Source organism: Pelodiscus sinensis, chromosome 3 (assembly GCF_052426305.1).
Source record: "Pelodiscus sinensis isolate ZL-2025 chromosome 3, ASM5242630v1, whole genome shotgun sequence".
In the NCBI taxonomy this organism is placed as follows: Eukaryota; Metazoa; Chordata; order Testudines; family Trionychidae; genus Pelodiscus; species Pelodiscus sinensis.
Genome location: NC_143054.1, coordinates 133,297,246 through 133,316,293, shown reverse-complemented (window position 1 = coordinate 133,316,293; position 19,048 = coordinate 133,297,246). Strand labels below are relative to the sequence as shown.

At 41.4% G+C, this 19,048-nt stretch overlaps 1 protein-coding gene across 3 annotated transcripts in view; it reads left to right on the top strand.

Annotated features, from left to right (window-relative positions):
- The window catches only part of PLD5 (phospholipase D family member 5), a 241,316-nt gene that overhangs the window by 31,831 nt on the left and 190,437 nt on the right, over positions 1–19,048 (top strand). The window contains exon 1 of one of the 3 annotated variants that reach the window (XM_014579602.4): positions 13,290–13,563. The exons of the other annotated variants lie outside the window; for them this stretch is intronic. Within the exon in view, the coding sequence (XP_014435088.3) occupies positions 13,561–13,563 (3 nt within the window). The 5' untranslated portion in view covers positions 13,290–13,560. Of the gene's footprint in view, positions 1–13,289; positions 13,564–19,048 lie in introns of those variants that run through there. 3 annotated transcript variants of the gene reach the window in all.

Below are 19,048 nucleotides of genomic sequence, written 5' to 3'. Positions count from 1 at the left end.
GACGTTCCCCAGGTGGTGCCAGGCAGCCTCGAGCCATTGCTGGCAGGCTTGCAGCAGCAAGTCCAGAAAGTGCACCAGAAGGTGCAGGGCGAGCTGTGGCTCCATGTTGCCACCTGCGGCGGCCCCCCCCGAAGGGAAGCACCGACACAGACGGGCACAGAGACCAACGCTTTGCTGTCCCTCGGCGAGGTTGGCAAGCAAGCAGGAAAAGCTGAGAACCGGCTGTCCAGGGGGGTCCCTTTAAGCACGAGCCTCAGATAGCCTCAGACAGCAGCCACGCAAAGCAACTACTGACCTGATGCCCTGCCAGAACCGGTTTCAGCTGCCCTTAAATGCCCCCTGCGTCCAATCAGTGTGGACGCGCTAGTTCGAATTAGCAAAACGCTAATTCGAACTAGTTTTTAGTTCTAGACGCGTTAGTTCGAATTAGCTTACTTCGAATTAACTAATTCGAACTAAGTTAGTTCGAACTAGTGCTGTAGTGTAGACATACCCTTAGATAGTTAGATTATCTAATCTTCCTCTTCCTATTGAATCTGCTTAATCTAGGTTTGCATTGTTACAGGTCAATATTAATACTGTTCAAGAAACAAGTATTGTATGTACTTATAAGTTCCTATGTATTTCTAACAAGTAACATTTTGCTTTTGATTGTACTGGTTTATCTGCAACTGAGTTAATAAGTCAATACTTGAAAGAAAGAGAAGATGTGTGCGCAGAGATTGCAGATGCCCACACCCAGAACAGGGCGCGGGATGGGCACAGACCCGGGGGGAAGACTCGGCTCCTATCCCCCCAGTCTAAACGGAGGGAGGGGTTCAGGAGCAGACCCGGCCCAGAATCCATCGAGGGGATGCAGAGGAGCCCCGAGAGCAGGGGTGCCCTCCTCAGGGATAGGCAAGCCAAGTGCTATCACTGTGGCCGATCTGGCCATATAAGGCCTGACTGTCCAGACCTAAGGAGCAGCCCCAGGCTGGGGGCTCCCAGCCGTTCTATAAGCACCAATTCAATTACAGTGTGCACGCAGGCTGGGCTCTTGGACCCCAGCGAGGCCCCTGACACCACCCTGGGTCCAGATGTGAGCGATGCAGTAGCTAATGTTAACAATGTAACCTACGGAGGAGTGAGGGGGGGCAGTGAGCTCACCCGGTATGTCAGGATGGAGGCGTGGAAGGGCAGTGAGAAGTTTATGGGGGAGGCGAAGGTCAATGGAGTTGGATGCAGTGGCTGGCGAGACACTGGCTCGGACATCACAATAGTCAAGGGGCACCTGGTGAGACCGGAGGACATGGTGCCCGGGGACAGTATAACCATAGTGGCCTTCTCGGAGTACTCGGTGAGCCTGCCTGTAGCTAGAGTCCATCTCGAGTGGGGGGACTTCAGGGGGCAGGTGTTGGTGGCTGTCCGGGACTTGATTCCCGCGGATGTCTTGGTGGGGTGTCGGAGGGGTTTTGCTCGGGAGGCTTCAGGCAGGCTGCTGAAGCGCTCTGTGAGACTGGTTTGTGGCCTGTTTGGAGAGGTCGCCAGTCAGGGGGACTGTAAGGAGCCCCGGATTTGAGCAATTCGCCCTGAGCGGACGCCCTCAGCTGTGCCCAGACACGGCCCGGTCCTTCACAGAGGGCCTGGACCCTGTTATCATATCCCCCTCCTTTTGATTGGTAGCCCTTCCTTCCAACTGACTTTGACCACTGGGCTGCACTGTCCTGGATACAAGGATTCTAGCCATTAGGCCACACTGCCCTGCTGAGAAAGCGGTGCAGTAAAGCCCAGCAGCCAAACAGGGGCAAATGGTTAAAGTTGGCAACTCAGGGTGAATTTACTGACTTTGGCCATTAGGCCTCATTGCCCTGTCAAGAAAGGCAAATTTATGGACTCAGACCACCCTGTCTTCCTGGGGTGAAGGTACTGATTAAAGCTGACCTAGGCCATCCCTGCTAAGAGAGGTAAACTGATTGACTTCGGGCATTGGGCCACATTGCCTAGCTAGCAGGAGTGAGTACATTGACTCTAGCCATTAGGCATCACTGTCCTGATGAGAAGGGTGACTCTATAGACTCTGGCCATCAAGCCTTACTCAGGACCATGCACCCCTTCAAAGAAGAGAAAGCATGTAGACTGGGGTTAGGATTGTAATGGGGTGCACTTGGCTCGCACTGGTCAGAATTTTCCCCAACCCTGTCACAAGGAGCAATTGCAGAAGCAGGTAAAGAAGGGATTGCAGCACCAGGAATGTAAAATGGGGCCACTACTTTCCCTAACAGCCCAGGAACCAGCACTGCTCAGGGGAGAACCCTACCACCACCCACGAGCTGTAGAAGCCAGATGGTGCCTCCCCCTGCCAATGTAGCCTTGAGGGAAAAACTTCAAAGAAGAGCCAGGCTGAGACTCCAGCCTGTAGGGACAGGAGCAACCAGCAGAGACCTCTGGGCATTCGAAACTGGCTGCAGTTCTGACTGGACTGTTTCTATCCTGTACTGATTGGCAATTTCCTTGAACCCCTGTTCCCAATCTCTTCACTTTAACTTCATTCCACACTTGCCTCTTTTATCTTCCCCTCTTCTTCCCTATCCTTTCCTCTTTGTCCCTTTCCCTCCTTTTTCTCCATTTAGTTGATTCCCCTTTGAACTAATCTCTCCTCTCCCCAAATAAACATGGTCCTAACAGGAGGTTTCTGGACATCACAGGCATTAATTGTAAACACTTAGGGACCAGGATTGTCTGTGACTCTGTACAGCACTTAGCACCATGAGGCCCTGTTCTTGATTGGCCCTTAGGCACTACTGTAATAAATGTATCAATTGAGCGTGTTGTTAGCACACTTGGAGTAGTTTGATCAAAATTTTCCAATAAGCTGTGTGTGTTGAAAAAGCCACTAGGAGGTAAAAATCCATTTTTACCTAAGGGCAGATATAAAAGAATGGTAGGTCTAATTAATTAGCACATTGGGGACTCGATTACAATGTTCCTGCATTCTACTCAGAATTGCAAGCTCTTTATTTTGGACAGTGTGTTTGCCATCCAAACACAGTAGACTCTCTCTCATGCTTATATATTTTGGCTTATAATGACAGGTGCCCAAAGTGCAGAGTTACATGAGTATGGCGAAAAGTAGGGAAACTGTAGGTTTGTATAATTCCACCTAAAGCAATGTCTACACTCCAAAATTAAGTTGACCTAATTACATCAGCATATAGCCACTGCAGTAATTACATCATTTGTGCACATTTATACTTTCTCCTTGTGTTGGTGGTGCACATCCTCGCCAGGAATGCTTGTATCGATTGTACTGTTAGAGTGGGGCATTGCGAGATCTCATGAAAGACAGTAATGATTGATGCAGGTAATGCAGTGTCTACACTGACATTGTGTCTGTCAACTGAAGTACATCAGGATTGATTCTATGTCACTCATAGAGATGGAGTTATTAACTTAGCATAGCTGGGCAGTTTCATTGAGGGGAACAAAATATAAGCGTAGAAACTTCCATAGTTAGGTTGATGTGAGCTGCCTTGCATTGACGTAAATCTGGTCTACACTACAGAGTTAACACCAATATTGGTCTGTCTCCTATTTGCGATTAAACCAATTCTAGCTGTTTTTGAGCCTGCTGCTGTATCCAAGTCAGGGCCTCTACTGGCAGAGCTGCATACATCACCACAGCTCACTCACAACTACTTCCAGTTCGGAGACAATTTGTATCTTCCAGTTAGCAGCACAGCCATGGGCATCCAAATGGCACCACAATATGCCAACATCTTCATGGTTGACCTTGAACAACATTTCCTCAGCTCTCGCCCCCCTAAGACTTCTACTCTACTTAAGCTACATCGATGACATCTTCATCATATGGACCCACAGGAAAGAAATCCTTGAAGAATTTCAGAGGGATTTTAACAACTTTCACCCCACCATCAACCTCAGTCTGGATCAGTCCACATGAGAAATCCACTTTCTTGACACTACAGTACAATTAAATGATGGACACATTTCCACCACCCTATACCAGAAACCTACTGACCGCTACACTTACTTTCATGCCTCTAGCTTCCATCCCAGACACATTTCCCAATCTGTTGTGTACAGCCCTAAGATACAACCATATTGGCTCCAATCCCACAGACAGAGACGAAACACCTACAGAATCTATATAGAGCATTCTTAAAACTAAAATACCCACCCGGAGAAGTGAAAAAACAGATTGACAGAGCCAAAAAAGTACCCAGACATGAGCTACTTCGAGAGTCCCAGAAGAGAAAACAACCGAATTCCACTTACCACCTACAGTCTTTAACTTAAGCCCCTCCAATGCATTATCAACAATTTACAACCTATCCTGGAAAATGATCCTTCACTCTGAGGCCTTGGGGGAAAGGCCAGTTCTCACTTATAGACAACCCCCTAGTCTCAAACAAATTCTTTCCAGTAGCCATGCAACACACTTCCATCATAATGATCCAGGAACCCACCCTTGCAATCAGCCCCGGTGCCAACTCTGTCCACACATCTACACAAGTGATTTCATCACTGGACCCAATGACATCAGCCACCAAATCAAAGGCTCATTTAACTGCACATCCATTAATGAGATCTATGCCAGCAATGCCCCAATGCCATGTATATTGGCCAAACTGGACATTCTCTACGGGAGAGTAAATGGATACAAATCAGATATTCGAAAAGGCAATATACAAAAACCTGTTGGAGAACACGTTAATCTTTCTGGACACTCATTAATGGCTCTCCAAGTTGACATTTTGTTTCAGACCAATTCCACAAGCCAAATATACAGAGAAGGATTGGAACTTAACTTCATTCACAAGTTTAATTCTTATGCTAACAGTCTGAACTGGGATAGAGGATGGCTTGCACTCTATCATCCACCTTTTAATGATTTAACCAACCAGTAGAGGTGCTAATGGTTCTTAACAGCCCCTTGTAACAATTTGAACTATCTACTCACTGTCTGTCTTTCTTTTTCTCCCCTCCCTTCCCTCCCCCCCCCCCCCGCCACTTCCCTTATTCATTCTTAGATCTGGACTTATTATACTCCAGTCATCTGAAGAAGTGGGTTTTGCCCACAAAAGCTCATGCCACCATCTACATGTTTTGTTAGTCTTTAAGGTGCTACTAGACTATTTGTTGTTTAAGTTTTTCCTGTTAGACTAACTCGGCTACCCCTCTGAAGCCATAGCTGCTGTGACCTTGATGCTTGGTGTACACCAAAGGGCCTCACTAACATGGGGAACACTGCTTAGAGATGTAAAAAGCGCCATTATCTAAAGTCGTTCCTCTAGTGCCTAAGAGACATTGTGGGTTGCACGGGCATAACACTTCCCTCCGCCACAGTTGGGTGCTGAATTTGAGTCTCCTTTCATTCTTTTTTCATAATTTAATCTTATTTATAAAGTGAATCCATCTACCTAGTCAGGCCCATGCTTCTCTGTAGGCCAACGGCCAAATTGTCTGATATGTAAATGACTGAAACTCCATTGAAGCCAAGGGAGCTGCTCCCATTTTCACTAGTAGGGAATTGAGATCACAAAAGATACCTAAGGTTCAGTGCACCTTCTGGGACTAGTTTCAGACTCTTCACAATCACTGGATGATTAAATCACTCATGAACTCGAATTATATTCTCAGTGGTTAGTTCATTAGGCTACTGCATTAAGCTAAGCTATCCAATATTAAACATCTGAACAATAGCTTTCAGCAACTCTGCAATGAATATGGCTATTAATCTAGTATGGTAAATGATTATAGCAGTTCATTGAAATTATACCAGACATACTGCACATGAAGACAAAACTCAGTTCCACAAGGCTGATATTATTAGACGGGGGACCAAATAATGTTGTAGTTAATAGCTACTTGTTAAAAAAAAAGCCATGTTACTGTGTTTGTACATATGTGGTTCGCTAGACCACACAGCTAAGAGAGCAGTCGGGTTGGGTTCAAGTATGTCAGCCCTACAATGGTAAAGGCCCTTTTCCCCATGAGGTGAAAAGTGGCTACCTCAGATCTACAACAGACACCTGAATGCATTAAGAATTACTTGTGACCTTTCACACTCCCTTTTGGTGAGAGAGGGAAGACAGACAAGCTCTCCTGACGAGTAGGCTAGTGGCAGCAGGGAGAAAATATTTTGCCTGGATGGAAAGCTGCTCTCATTCCTACAGGGGAAGCAACCAAGCCAGCTGCCTGTTAATGGAAGGATTGGAACCCCAGAGCCCCCATAACAAGGCAACACCCCACAGATGGGACAGGGAAAGATATGCCTTGTTCTGTTGTGCTTTTTGTGGATTTAGTTTGGCTGAAGAGTGCCCCTGGTGCCTATCCGGAGGCTTACCTTATGAAAAAGTAAAAAATAAAACACAAGGGGAGAATAAAAAGCCCCTCCGCTGCCAGAGGAGGAAATGCTGAGCTCAGTCAAGAGAAGAAGGTGCCTTCCCACAATATTAATGCTGAAGACATTTTTTAATAAAGAAGTTTTTATAAAACAAAAACAGGTTGTTGTTATACCAAATACTGCTTTGGAAAACATGCAGAGAATAGCATGTATTGTAGTTATTTGCTGAATAAATTCATTTCAAGTATTTGTTAGAGTTAATCGTATACTACTGCTTTTTTATATTTATAGTGCTGTTCAAGTTAAGAATTGGGACCTTGCAATGATATAGCTCTCCCTAGTGGTGAAAAATAGCTTTCATTTGTTTTTGTTTTTGAATCTGGCAAAAACAACCTATAAGAAGCATGGGGGAAAGAGAATGCAAGAAAGATTGTGCTAGATGATATTGATTCGTGTCCCTCACTTCGCTGTTTTGAATGTAGATAAACTGTGACAGCCTTTAGAACTAATAGTTACTGGAGGAAGTACAATTCTGCTATCCATGTCTCTTTGTAGTGAAACAAAACTTCCTAGCAGGTTCAGTAATACTTTGATTACACTGAAGTATATTTTGCTCCTAATCTTGCACCCACTGACTTCAGTGGCAGTATGCCTATTTATTTTGTTATGTGCAGGATCAGTCTCTTTGTGTTTCTTATTTACAGGCTTATGTTGAATAACTTTATAATGGAGAAGTACTTACGTGTGCTGTTTTGAACATTGTAATTGACATTTTAAGAGCCAGATCCTGCCCTTGTACATAGCAATAAGGGGCATGCAGGCTCTGTACTCAGATAGGGGAGCTCTGCTCTGGCATGACCATTCCTCAGCCCCAACTGGCTGGAGCAAAAGTGAAGAGGGATCAGAGTGGCTTCTCTCAGGGCTTGTTTACACTCGAGATGCTACAGCGGGACAACCGTACTGGTGTAACATTTCAGCATAGACACTATCTACACTGAAGAGAAGGGTTTCATCCTGTCTCCATTTTGGAGTGGTCAGCTGGCTGTGATATTTGGGACTGCCTGGAGTGTTTAAGGATCTCTATGCACATGGTGCTGGAGAGATTCTGCCTGTGTGTAAGTTCTTCTTGCCAGTGTCAATACTGATTTAAGTGTGCGGTTTAGTTGTTCTACCAGCCCCTGAAGAGAAGACTCCTATGTTTTTAAAGCTCTTTCCTTGCTGCAGAGCTCAGTGGGGTAGAAAATAATGCAAGGGTGGTCCCCCCCCCCCCCCATTGAAATATTTAACATAGGGTTATGGTTAGTTGATATGTTTTCCTTCTGCAGAGTGCTGAGTTGAGCAAAACTCCTTTATTGCACAGGTGTATAAAGGTTCAGACTTGAAACATCAGTGGTGGGTTGATCACCAGAGGCAGTGGAATTGGAACATTACCTCACACACCCAAGTATAAATTGGGTGCATTTAAATGCTCTTGTGATTTTTTTTCTTTACTGGTATAAGTGCACTATAAACCTTTCAAACGGTACATCTACACAAGTGAAGAAATTAGCACTTTCTTAAAAAACTTACAGTAATCTGAGTCCCCAAAAATACTAAATGAGTGCCATGCACTGTTTTTGATAAAATTTGCTGGATTTAGATTATTTTGCTCTGCATCATATCAATCTTTAGTTTTATCTCTAGCTCTGTGCACAAGAAACAAAGTTATTTAGAAACTTTTAAAAAGTTGAATGCTTCCCCTAAGGCTCATAACCTGTGGCTCAAATTAACTCAAATTTGGCTCATTAAACTTACTGCATGCTCTGGTAGGCATAGCAAACTTCATAGAAAATCCACTCAGGGTGGAGTTTTCAGAGAACACTTAGAAATGTTGTCCTTTTAGAAACAATGAAGGGATAAAGGCAGGAAAGGGATCCTTTACCCATCCAGCTACAGCACAGCAAAGTGTGAAGTGGTCCATTCCCAATGCCAAGCTCTCTGCTGAATGAGAACCTACATGGACATGAATACAATCTGAGACGTGAACTGCTCCATTCATCTGAGTGGGTGTCCCCATCCCCTTCCTGAGTGCTCTGACCCTGTGATATGCATGAGTATGCCCACTCTCAGCTCCCTACTCTATGACTTTCCCAGATCCTGGCTCACAGCAGAGTGAGGTCTTCAGATTCTCCATAAAACACAAATCCCTCCACGCCACAACCCAGCTTACATGAGGAAAGGTGTGTGTGGAGGGTCCAGCTCTTGTGGCTGGACATGGACCCACCAGATCCTGACACACCCAGGTAGCATAAGAGTGGCTCTTACATAACCTAGCTCATATGAGGAGGGAGGGAAGAGACACTCAGATCCTCCTGGAGGATAAGAACCCCCTAGAGCTGGAGAAAGCAGGGCTGTCAGAATTCTTCCACAGTTCCCCTCTACTGAACTCCTGTGCCTCCCTCACCTGAGTCTCCAGTCTCTCTTCCCTTCCTATAACTCTCACCCCTTACTGTATCTGCAAACACCTCTGCCCCACTGCTCCTCTCCTGAATACCACTCCCTGCCCTCACTGGTCTAATACTCCCCCCTCAGAAGACTTTGATTACTTCCCCTCCAGAATAAAATTTCCACCCATGACTCTGAAAATGTAGCAACTTCTCACCGCTCAGGCTAAAATTATTTTGTCTTAGGTGGGGGTTTTTGATAAATTTATTCTAAACCCATATTCATTGAAGAGTGAATTCACAGAAATCCATGTCAATGAGATGATTCATGCAGTCATTAGGACCTATCAATCTAACACTGAAAGGCAGCAGAAGGAAACGGTCTTTTGAGGAGTCCTTGAGCCTTTTGAGGGACCCTGCATGACGCATACCATATTTCATAGCAGTCTAAGTAATTGTTCACATTTTAGAGCACGTACTCTTCTTTTTTCTAATTTTAAAAAATGGGCAGAATGGAAACCCTCTAGCCATTTTTCTGCACCCTATAAAATGTAAATTTTCTTAAATACCTTTCACAATTTTGGGTTCCAATGTTTTAGTGGGGCTGTGCACTATCTGGGACTACAGTATTTACAAAGTAAGATGCTGGTTAGTAAATATGGTGGAATCTGGTCTTTAATTACTATCATGATTTATTAGTTACTAAATACTGTATTAGTGGGAAAACTAGTTACAAATTTGGATCATTGACCTCTTTCTCTTCCTTTCTCATTTTCCTTTACTTTGCCTTTCTCTTTCTTTATGCCTCTTCCTGCTCCTGCCATCTGCACTTCCATCTCTCCTGCCAGTTTCCTCTGTATTCTTTGTTCTCTCTCCATCTTATCTGCTAAACTGATGAGCAATGAAATAGTAATGTTGACATTTAAAGTGGTGTTGGTAGGTGTTAGAATCAACACACCACTAAGATTATGGGGGGATTAGGAGTCCTTGTTTCATGCTGCCTGTGCACTGAAGAAAATAGCACTGTTCAGATTTACACTTAGATCACATTTGGAAAAAATTCCTCACAACCATAAGGAACAGATACTTATTTTTTTAAAAATGAAAGTCTAGATTCTACAGCATCTGATTATATCATGCTGATCAAATGAATAGTGCAAGCAGCCTCGATGGGTGGGATAGCTTGACTGAACAAATGGATGTGGTGATACATTTAAAGCAAAGGAAAAAAATGCAGTTCAAAAGGAATCTTGACATTTATTATGCCAGCAGGATATCACAGCAAAACAAAAGAGAGAATTATGTAATGTATATAGTTCATTGGGTCCAGTTCTGAAACCTCAGAGAGGCTTTCCTTCAGGAAGGAGGGCATTCAACAAAAATCTCCCTGCTTTGTTTGATTGAACACCATTTTGGGTGTTCACAGGACCATTGCCTAACAACTGACCCTTGAAATCTGTAGGCACAGCCACTGATTGCACTCAGCCACAAGTCCATCTCTGTAAGTATGTAGGGCCACATTTTAAAAGGTGCTAGGACATCTACAGATGCAGATAGATGCCTAGTGGGATTTTCAAAAGCACCTAACACTTTGGAATTTTTTGGAAGTCCCTTGAGATGCCTCTGCGCCTGTAGGGACCCGAGTACCTTTAAAAATCTGGCCCTTTCTTCCATTTGCCTCATTTTCACCTTAACTCATTCCTAAAAAGGTGCAACATACATCTATTTAAAAAATGCAGTTGGTGAAATCCTGACTCGACAGAAGTCAATGGCAAAACCAATGATTAACTTCGGAGTAGCCAGGATATCACTCACTATAGTTACTGGAACAAAATACAGGACTATGTAGCACTTTAAAGACTAACATGATGGTTTATTAGATGATGAGCTTTTGTGGGCCAGACCCATTTCCTCAGATCAAATAGTGGAAGAAAATAGTCACAGCCATATATACCAAAGGATACAATTTAAAAAAATGAACACACATGAAAAGGACAAATCACATTTCAGAACAGAAGGAGGATGCAGGGGGTGGGGGAAGGATAAACTGGGGTCTTTCAAAGGGAATCCTCTGAACTGGCATTCATGCTAAAATTCGACACTCTCCGCGGGGGGCTGAACAAAGACCCCAGCTATCTTACCCATTACAAAGATAGCTTCCCCAATTATCATCTCTAATACTATTAACTCACAGACATCTACCCTTCCCCACCTCTAATATCATTAACTCACAGGCATTCACCTTCCTTCCCCCCCCCCCCCCCGCATCCCCCTTCTGTTCTGAAATGTGATTTGTCCTTTTCATATGTGTTCATTTTTTTTAATTGTATCCTTTGGTATATATGGCTGTGACTATTTTCTTCCACTATTTGATCTGAGGAAGTGGGTCTGGCCCACGAAAGCTCATCATCTAATAAACCATCATGTTAGTCTTTAAAGTGCTACATAGTCCTGTATTTTGTTTCAGCTACACGGCTACATTTCTATCACTATAGTTACTGGGTGACAGACACTGATGTAAACACAAGCAGCTAATGATTTCATTCCAATTGAACCTACATACACTAAGTCTGGATGTGGTTGGTTACCTTTTAGCAAGAAGTTGTAATTTTCTTTTTTTCTTTTATTCTTCATTATATATTTAGTGTTAAAAGAAATGTGTTAGGCCAATGGCTCTCAGTGAGGGCTATGTGTATCCCTGGGATTACTCTGAGGTCTTCCAGGGGGTACATCAACTCCTCCAGATAGTTGTCTAGTTTTTACACCAAGGCACTATAAAAAGTCCTAGCTAAGTAATTACAAACAAAAATTTCATAAACAACAATTTGTTTATACTGCTCTGTTTACTATTTACTGAAATGTAAGTACAATCTTTGTATTCTAATTGATTTATTTTATAATTATATGGGAAAAAGTGAGTCAACAATTTTATAGTAGTGGTGTGCTAGGACACTTTTTTGAAATGTATGTCTGATTTTTTTTGTAAGCTTCTAAGCAAGGTGAAACTTGCGGGTTCACAAGACAAATCAGAATCTTGAAGAAGTAAAACAGTCTAGAAAGGTTGAGAGGCACTGTGTTAGGCTGTTTGTAAACACAGAGGAAAATACAATATCTGCCCCAAAGAGTGCACATTTCTTATACGTACGTACCCAAAAAGCAAAAGCTTAAATGTTTGTTTGATCCACAACTCAGTAAAATTTCCGGTGGAAAAAGCAAATCTGATCCCCCACCCTGCTAATAAAGCCATGTTTTTGTCCACTCCATCTTGCACTGGGAACTGTCTGATGGTTGAAAGGGATGATATGGTGCAGCTTACTATAAGTTGAACCTCTTTCGCCTGGCATTCTTGAGACCTGACCGGTGCTGAACCAGACAATTTGCTGAACCACAGGAGGTGAATTTTGTCGTGAGTGGATCTCTTTTTATGTTTATTTTGCCAAGGCAAATAAAAGGAACAATCATTTCACTGCTTAATAATGTATGACACCACTGACTTATCCTACAGAAGCGTATGCCTAAAAAAGGCTTATCAACTCTCTTCGTAACATGGTGAGTTGTTACACAGTTTTACATGTGTTGGCACAAGGAAATAAGTAGATAAAGAGAACCAGGGCTGATGTCTGTAAACAAACTTTATGGGACCACAGGAAACTTGGCCATACCCATGATAAATAGACATTCAGCTAACTAAAATCATGCTGGACTTCAGATGTTGCCAGACCAGAGAGTGCCGCCGAACTAGAGAGGTTCAACCTGTATTTAGCTTTTGTGCTGAATCTGTAAGAAAGAAGAGCATATGAGCTCTAAAGTGTTCAGATGTCATGAATAAATTCCTTGATATAGAGAGATGTAATAACATGTAAAGGGCCTTGCTGTCATCACTAGCTGAGATAAGAGGACTTGGGAAAACTGTGCAAGGTTTCTCTGAGTTTCCATACCTGCCTCAGAGGAAAACAAGAGAGCCCAGAAATGGATGGAAAAAAACAAGTTTTAAGCCCATGAATTTTAGGTAACTTGGTTTAGAAGGTTTGAGTCTTTCAGTTCTGTCCTCCTCATAGCATTCCTCAGGCAGAAGTGGAAGCTTAGGGCTAAAATTATTTGGAAACTGTAGTATTTTCCTTTTTGCCAATAATTTATTGCTACCTAAAATTTTTATGGCACTTTATCTTCCTGCAGCTGACCTCTGCACTAAGAAAAATGTATAATTTAAATTAATACTGTAAGTAAAAAATGTTGGTCTCATACTTCTCTTAAGTGGGTATTTGTTTAGATTTTAAAAAAAACCCACATGCTGTTTGGCACAGTTAGGAGAGGTCCATGTTTGGAATAACAGGGTGTTGCAAGTCAGGATTCAGGTACCATGGCAGAGTTGTGTATGTAATCTGGCATAGTGCCTGTCTGTATAATGCCTAACTCTAGCTAGCGCTAAAGTTCCTTTTGTGAATAAGACATAAATCCATTTTGCAAAAGAAAAGGAAGAAAGAGGGAGCCCAAGATTTAATTATAATTTAGCAGATCTAAAAACAATGTAGTAGAGACACGAATAGTTTTTGAACCATGCCATGTGAAAATTCGGAGACTTCTAGTTGCAAAGCTCCCTTTTTTTACTTGGATTGGCTGATTTCCAAAGCATCAAGGCTAGCAACTGAGAGACTGAAATATAATCGGTGGCGATACATTTTTACCACATAAAATATTCTCTGCCTCCAAAGCCTCGGGTGTCTTTAGTAAGCAGTGCATCAGCAACAGCTCCTTGCTGCTGGACTCCAGAGGGAAACAAATTGTATCAGAATGGTAAGAAGCTCTTTAGTTTTCACCAGATCTAGATTATTACTTTTGAAAAGAATGTTTAGAACCTGATGGTGAAAATAGCAGTGAGTGGTGTTAAAAACCTAACAGCAAGTGACTAGGATATAGTGGCACTATCAATATTTTGCTGGAGGAGATCAACAAAGCAACTTGGAGACAAATATCTTTGGCACTGAATATACTATGCAGCTCAAATAAAATCTCTTAAATTGGGAACAGCACTAACTAAAATTAGATATAGAATGCCTGCTGCTGCTGCTTTCAATACAAATGGGTAGGTGTGTGATTTTTAAATATAATTTTGGTTTTAAATATACAAATGTAAACAATGTATGCTTACCATATATACAACACGTGAATCTATGTTTTCACTCAGTGATAAGGGGGGGAAAAAAGAGATGCTCTTATTCATGTAATGGACATCTAAAAATCCAAAATCACGTATATACATTTTTTTTCTTATTTTTGAATTTGTGTAGCCCAATTGTGCTCAGTGTGCTTCTGTAGTTGTTAGATTGACAAAAATAATTGTGCAAAACTTTTGGTTAGTTTTTAATCCTCTAAGAATTAAATATTCTACATTAATAAAAAACAAAGTTGACTATAAAATGCTTAAATGTAAACATCTGTAATTATTACAGACCAATAACATTGCCATTTAATACTTTGAAAATCTTTGGAAATTTCATTATAATGTTTTTATTTGCAAATTACTAGATACTAAACAATTAAGAGGTAGGAAGTAGGAGAAGAAGGAATGTCTTGCAGGCATTTACTGCATTCATTGTAGACAATAATCAGTGTCAAGATAAGACTTTCGTGTTGAAATATACACCAACCCAATCTCCTGTGTGGGAACTCAGGCATTCATTTAAGTGCGTATCAGAGTAAAGGAATAAACTGAGAAAAGAAAACAAATATCTACATAAAACTTAAGAGGAATGTACTAAAATATGCTTATTTGACCCCTAGCTGTAATGTGGGAAATTATTCTTTTTCTTACTCAAATCAGAGGGGGGAATTTGAAAACATATCTGTGAGAACTTTCAAAAGTGTTACACAGAAACCCCATAAATTACAAACTAGGTCTGTTTTGGTTTTTTAATCTAATTTGAATTTTTATTGTTGATCAGTAGAAGAAAAACAAGGATGTAAACATAAACTATGTGGTTTTTTTTTTAACTTTTTTTCCCCATCTTAACTGGCTTCATTTAAGGATAAGAAATATGATACTGAAAACTAGTATGATAATGAAGTAAATTATGTTATTTCAGCTGACATGTGCCAAGATATCATTATGAACACAGAGTGATACATTAAAGATTTAGACTTTTCTCTTCAATATGCAGCCTATGTAGAGAAATCAATAGCTATAAAGAAACAGGGCTTTTAGTGTTTTTGAATATAGTTTTAGTTAAATCTAGGCACCATGATATTTTCAGGGTTTACCTTTGGGGAAGAATGATGGGTGTGCTGATTATCATATAAATATTGGGGAGATTTCAGTTTATTATTGCTTCCTGGTCAGAAAGCAAACTCATTGGGGATTGGGGCAAGGACCTTTGTTTTCTTCTTTGTATTGCACACCACTGAACATAACAAATAATAAATGATAAATATATCTGCAATTGTATGATGTTCCCTCATTCCTCTGTAATTTCAATGTAGTTATATTTCTGTTATTGCAAATTAAGAAGAATATTGCCTTCTGGAAACACTAACAGAATATTGCCTTCTGTAGATGTCTGCACTGTAACAGCATGTCTAGTATAATAAAAGTTTAAGCCAAAATAAACTTGCTTTGAGTGAAGTTACACAAATTAGATGTGAGCATTTCACTCGACAGACATTTCTTTTATTAGTTCGATGGATTTGATATGATTAAAGTAGTAATGTTTGGTAATAAACTAGATGAATTTTGGTATTTAATATTCCGGTTATTCAGTTCCTTAAGAAATGTGTTACAGTGGTCACTATTAAAAACTCACCAGGTGCCTGAGTTAACTAAAAGTTAGTTATTTCCAGTATTCCCTGCAGTATGTTTAGGGATACTTGGGGAATATTCAAAATAATGTAGTTACCTTACTTAGTATCAAAGTTGGGACAATACAAATGTGACCACTTCACATTAAGTTTGTAATTAAAGACCTTGGGTGTATTAAAATTCATTTTAAGTGTTTTGCATGCTGATAAAAGTAAATAAAATTGATTCTATAATTGGATTAAAATAAATTCATGTTATAGCTCAGGACAAATGTGCATTTAAAGATACACAGTAAATTTAGAAATAGTTGGGGAAGGAGATGAGAAGAATGTAGCCCTGTATGAGGTATAACTTTAATTAATGTGTGTTAAGACTTGAATAATACCCTGTTACAATTATAGGGTTCAGTCCTGGAGCCCTTTCCCAGTGAGTGGTCAAATTGGCTGTAATGGTATTACTCATGAACAAGGACTGAAGGATGTGGCCCATATTCACCTAGGCTGTGTCTACACTGGCACCCTTTTCCGTAAAAGGGATGCTAATGAGACACTTCGGAATTGCAAATGCTGCAGGGGATTTAAATATCCCCCGCGGCATTTTCATGAACATGGCTGCCGCTTTTTTCTGGCTCAGGGTTTTGCCGGAGAAAAGCGCAAGTCTAGACGGGATCTTGCTGAAAATAAGCCCTTTTCCGCAAGATCCCTTATTCCTACTTTCAAGGAATTCCTACTTGAAAGTAGGAATAAGGGATCTTGCGGAAAAGGGCTTATTTTCCGCAAGATCCCACCTAGACTGGCGCTTTTCTCCGGCAAAACCCTGAGCTGGAAAAAAGCGGCAGCCATGTTCATGCAAATGCCGCGGGGGGTATTTAAATCCCCTGTGGCATTTGCAATTCCGACTGGTCTCATTAGCATCCCTTTTTCGGAAAGGGGTGCCAATGTAGACACAGCCCTAGATTTTCAACACGTTATGAAAGAACATAATGTATTGTACATTATTCAACATATGACTGGATTGGGTAACAGTTTGAGGCACATGTTTTTCAGCTGTGACATTACATATCTTGACTAGCTTTGGCATGGTGTAGCCTAAGTGATATGCTACTGCTGAAAAGCTGGCGTGTGACATGCTGTATCATGCACCATAAAGTACTGCAACCCTGTACATCAACGGTATGCCTACACAGCAGGGCTGAAGTCAAATTAAGCTACACAACTTCAGTTATGTCAATTGTGTAGCATAAGTCAAAATAGTTTAACTCATTTATAGGTACTGCTTACACAGTAGGAAGTTGATGGAAGAACACTTTACCTTCAACTTTCCTTACTCCTTTTTGAAACGATGGTTAACATGAGTCAGAGTAAGAAGTCCTCCATCTTGACATTATTTTGAAACAACGGCTTGCTCTGTAGATATGCACAGTGTTGTTATATATATATATAGTAGCCCAGTGTCTGTGACTCTGTAACACTGTAGATTACAGTCTTGCCTCTGGGGGGGTGCTGTTGCCTCCCCCCGTAGCACTCGGCTGACTTCTGTGCCACTCAGCCGGGCTGCCGCAGGGGAGCAAGCGGCACAAGAAGCCATTTGAGCTTCGCAGAGAGAGAGAGAGAGACCGATTTTATGACGGGCTATTGGCTAGTTTTGGAATAACGTCAGTTATTCTGAAATAATGCTGCTGAGTAGACGTACCCCAATTCTTTTTACGTCATACAGGACATTAAAACAAGTGAAAAAAATACAGCGCCAGTTTTGTTCTTCCCCAAAGCAACATATGTCAAAATGTGGCATTTCTTTCTACATATTTCTAAGTTTATTCATACTAAAAAATGCTTATTTTTTAAAATGTCAGCAGCCTCATTTGTTGTGCCTGCGTAGTTTCACGTAGAAAAGCATGACAAAAGAGCAGGGTTTATGCCTTTTCCAAACTAGCAAAATATTTGTATGGAATTAATTTAATCCACAAAGCACCCTTAACACACACGGAGTCAAACTCTTCTTTCACTCGTACCCATATAACCCTCTTGAACTCAATGCCAGAAGCCTGGCAGTCTATGATAAAATATGTTGCTCCTAGGAAAATATAGATTACTTGTTGTGGGGTACATAATGTATTAGCTTGCCTGCTACATCCATGCTCCAAAAAGCATTTTATTCCATGGAAGCCCCCTCTTCCCTGGTGCATGGTGAACATTTTTAGCACCAATTCACACCAGTAAATTAGATTAGTTTCTGTTTCAAAGAAACACAGTGAAGGTTGGTTGACGTGAGAAAATTATTCATGTCTTTAGGTAAAATAATTTATGGCAGCAACTCTTTCAAATGGTGGAGTTACCAGGCTGGTGGCTGGATTTTCACATGTCTGGTTAATTAGACTTGGAGGAGTAGTTGTATTAGTCTGTAATTTAAAAACAACAAGTAATCCTGTGTCACCTTGTAGACTAACAAAAATATATATAGCATCATGAACTTTCATGGGTAAAACCCACTTCAGATGATGAGCGAGAGAGGAAACAGGTTTTGCAATGGAAGCTATTGATACAAAAAGGAGTCCTTATATGTAGTATCTGGTTAATATTTGTTTTGGGGTCTGTGTACTAGCTCTTAAAAGAGTTGGGTCGAAATTCTATTGTCTCTCTCACGTAACTTATGGTTACCATAGAAAGATGAACTTACCCTTGCACATATAGTGCAATGTGTTTTAATCAATGATTCCACAGAAATCCAAGGGTGAGATTCTCTGCCCCATGCTGGCTCCTTTACAATTCATAAAATAAACCCAAAGGGGCATAAATGTATGCTAAAGGTCCTATATCCATCTAGTAGAGGATTTCCCCCATTACAGGTGTGTCAGGAGACAATCATAAGGGTGTCTCTGAATGATCCCTGACAAGCCGTGACATGGTAGGTGTGCTGAGAGCAGGACTGGAGGAGCTAATGTAGTGTGTAGATGTCAACCTGCAGCACACAGCATGGTAAAAATTCTGAGCAGCCGTGTACCCATATAAGAGCCTCGGGAGGCTGATGTTACTTATGCTCCCAGACCTGAATAATTCACAGAGAGGCCAGAGCAGCCCAGGATAAGGAGGATACACAGTTGGATTAAGCTTGGGTAGCGAGTTTAGAGCTGTTCACTTATAGGCTCAGGACAGGTGCTCACCTTAAGACTACCCTTCCAACTAAAGGATGTTAGTAACTGCCAGCTCTAAAAGCCAAGTTGTGATCTTTCCTTCCCATTCATCGTCAGCAGTAAAGATTTCATTGGCCACATTGCACCAGTGTAATCCTAATGTCTTTATAGGCTTCCCTGAAATTACATCTGTTGCCCTCTCAGTAATGTCACACAGCTGACAAGACAGAATTGTGTTCAGCAAATAGAATTTAGATAACTCTTACGTATGAGCTGCAAATGAATCTAGCTCACTCTCTTATAGCTGCATTGGCAATGCAATGCAAACAGGAGTAAAAGGAGTGTAAACATTTTCT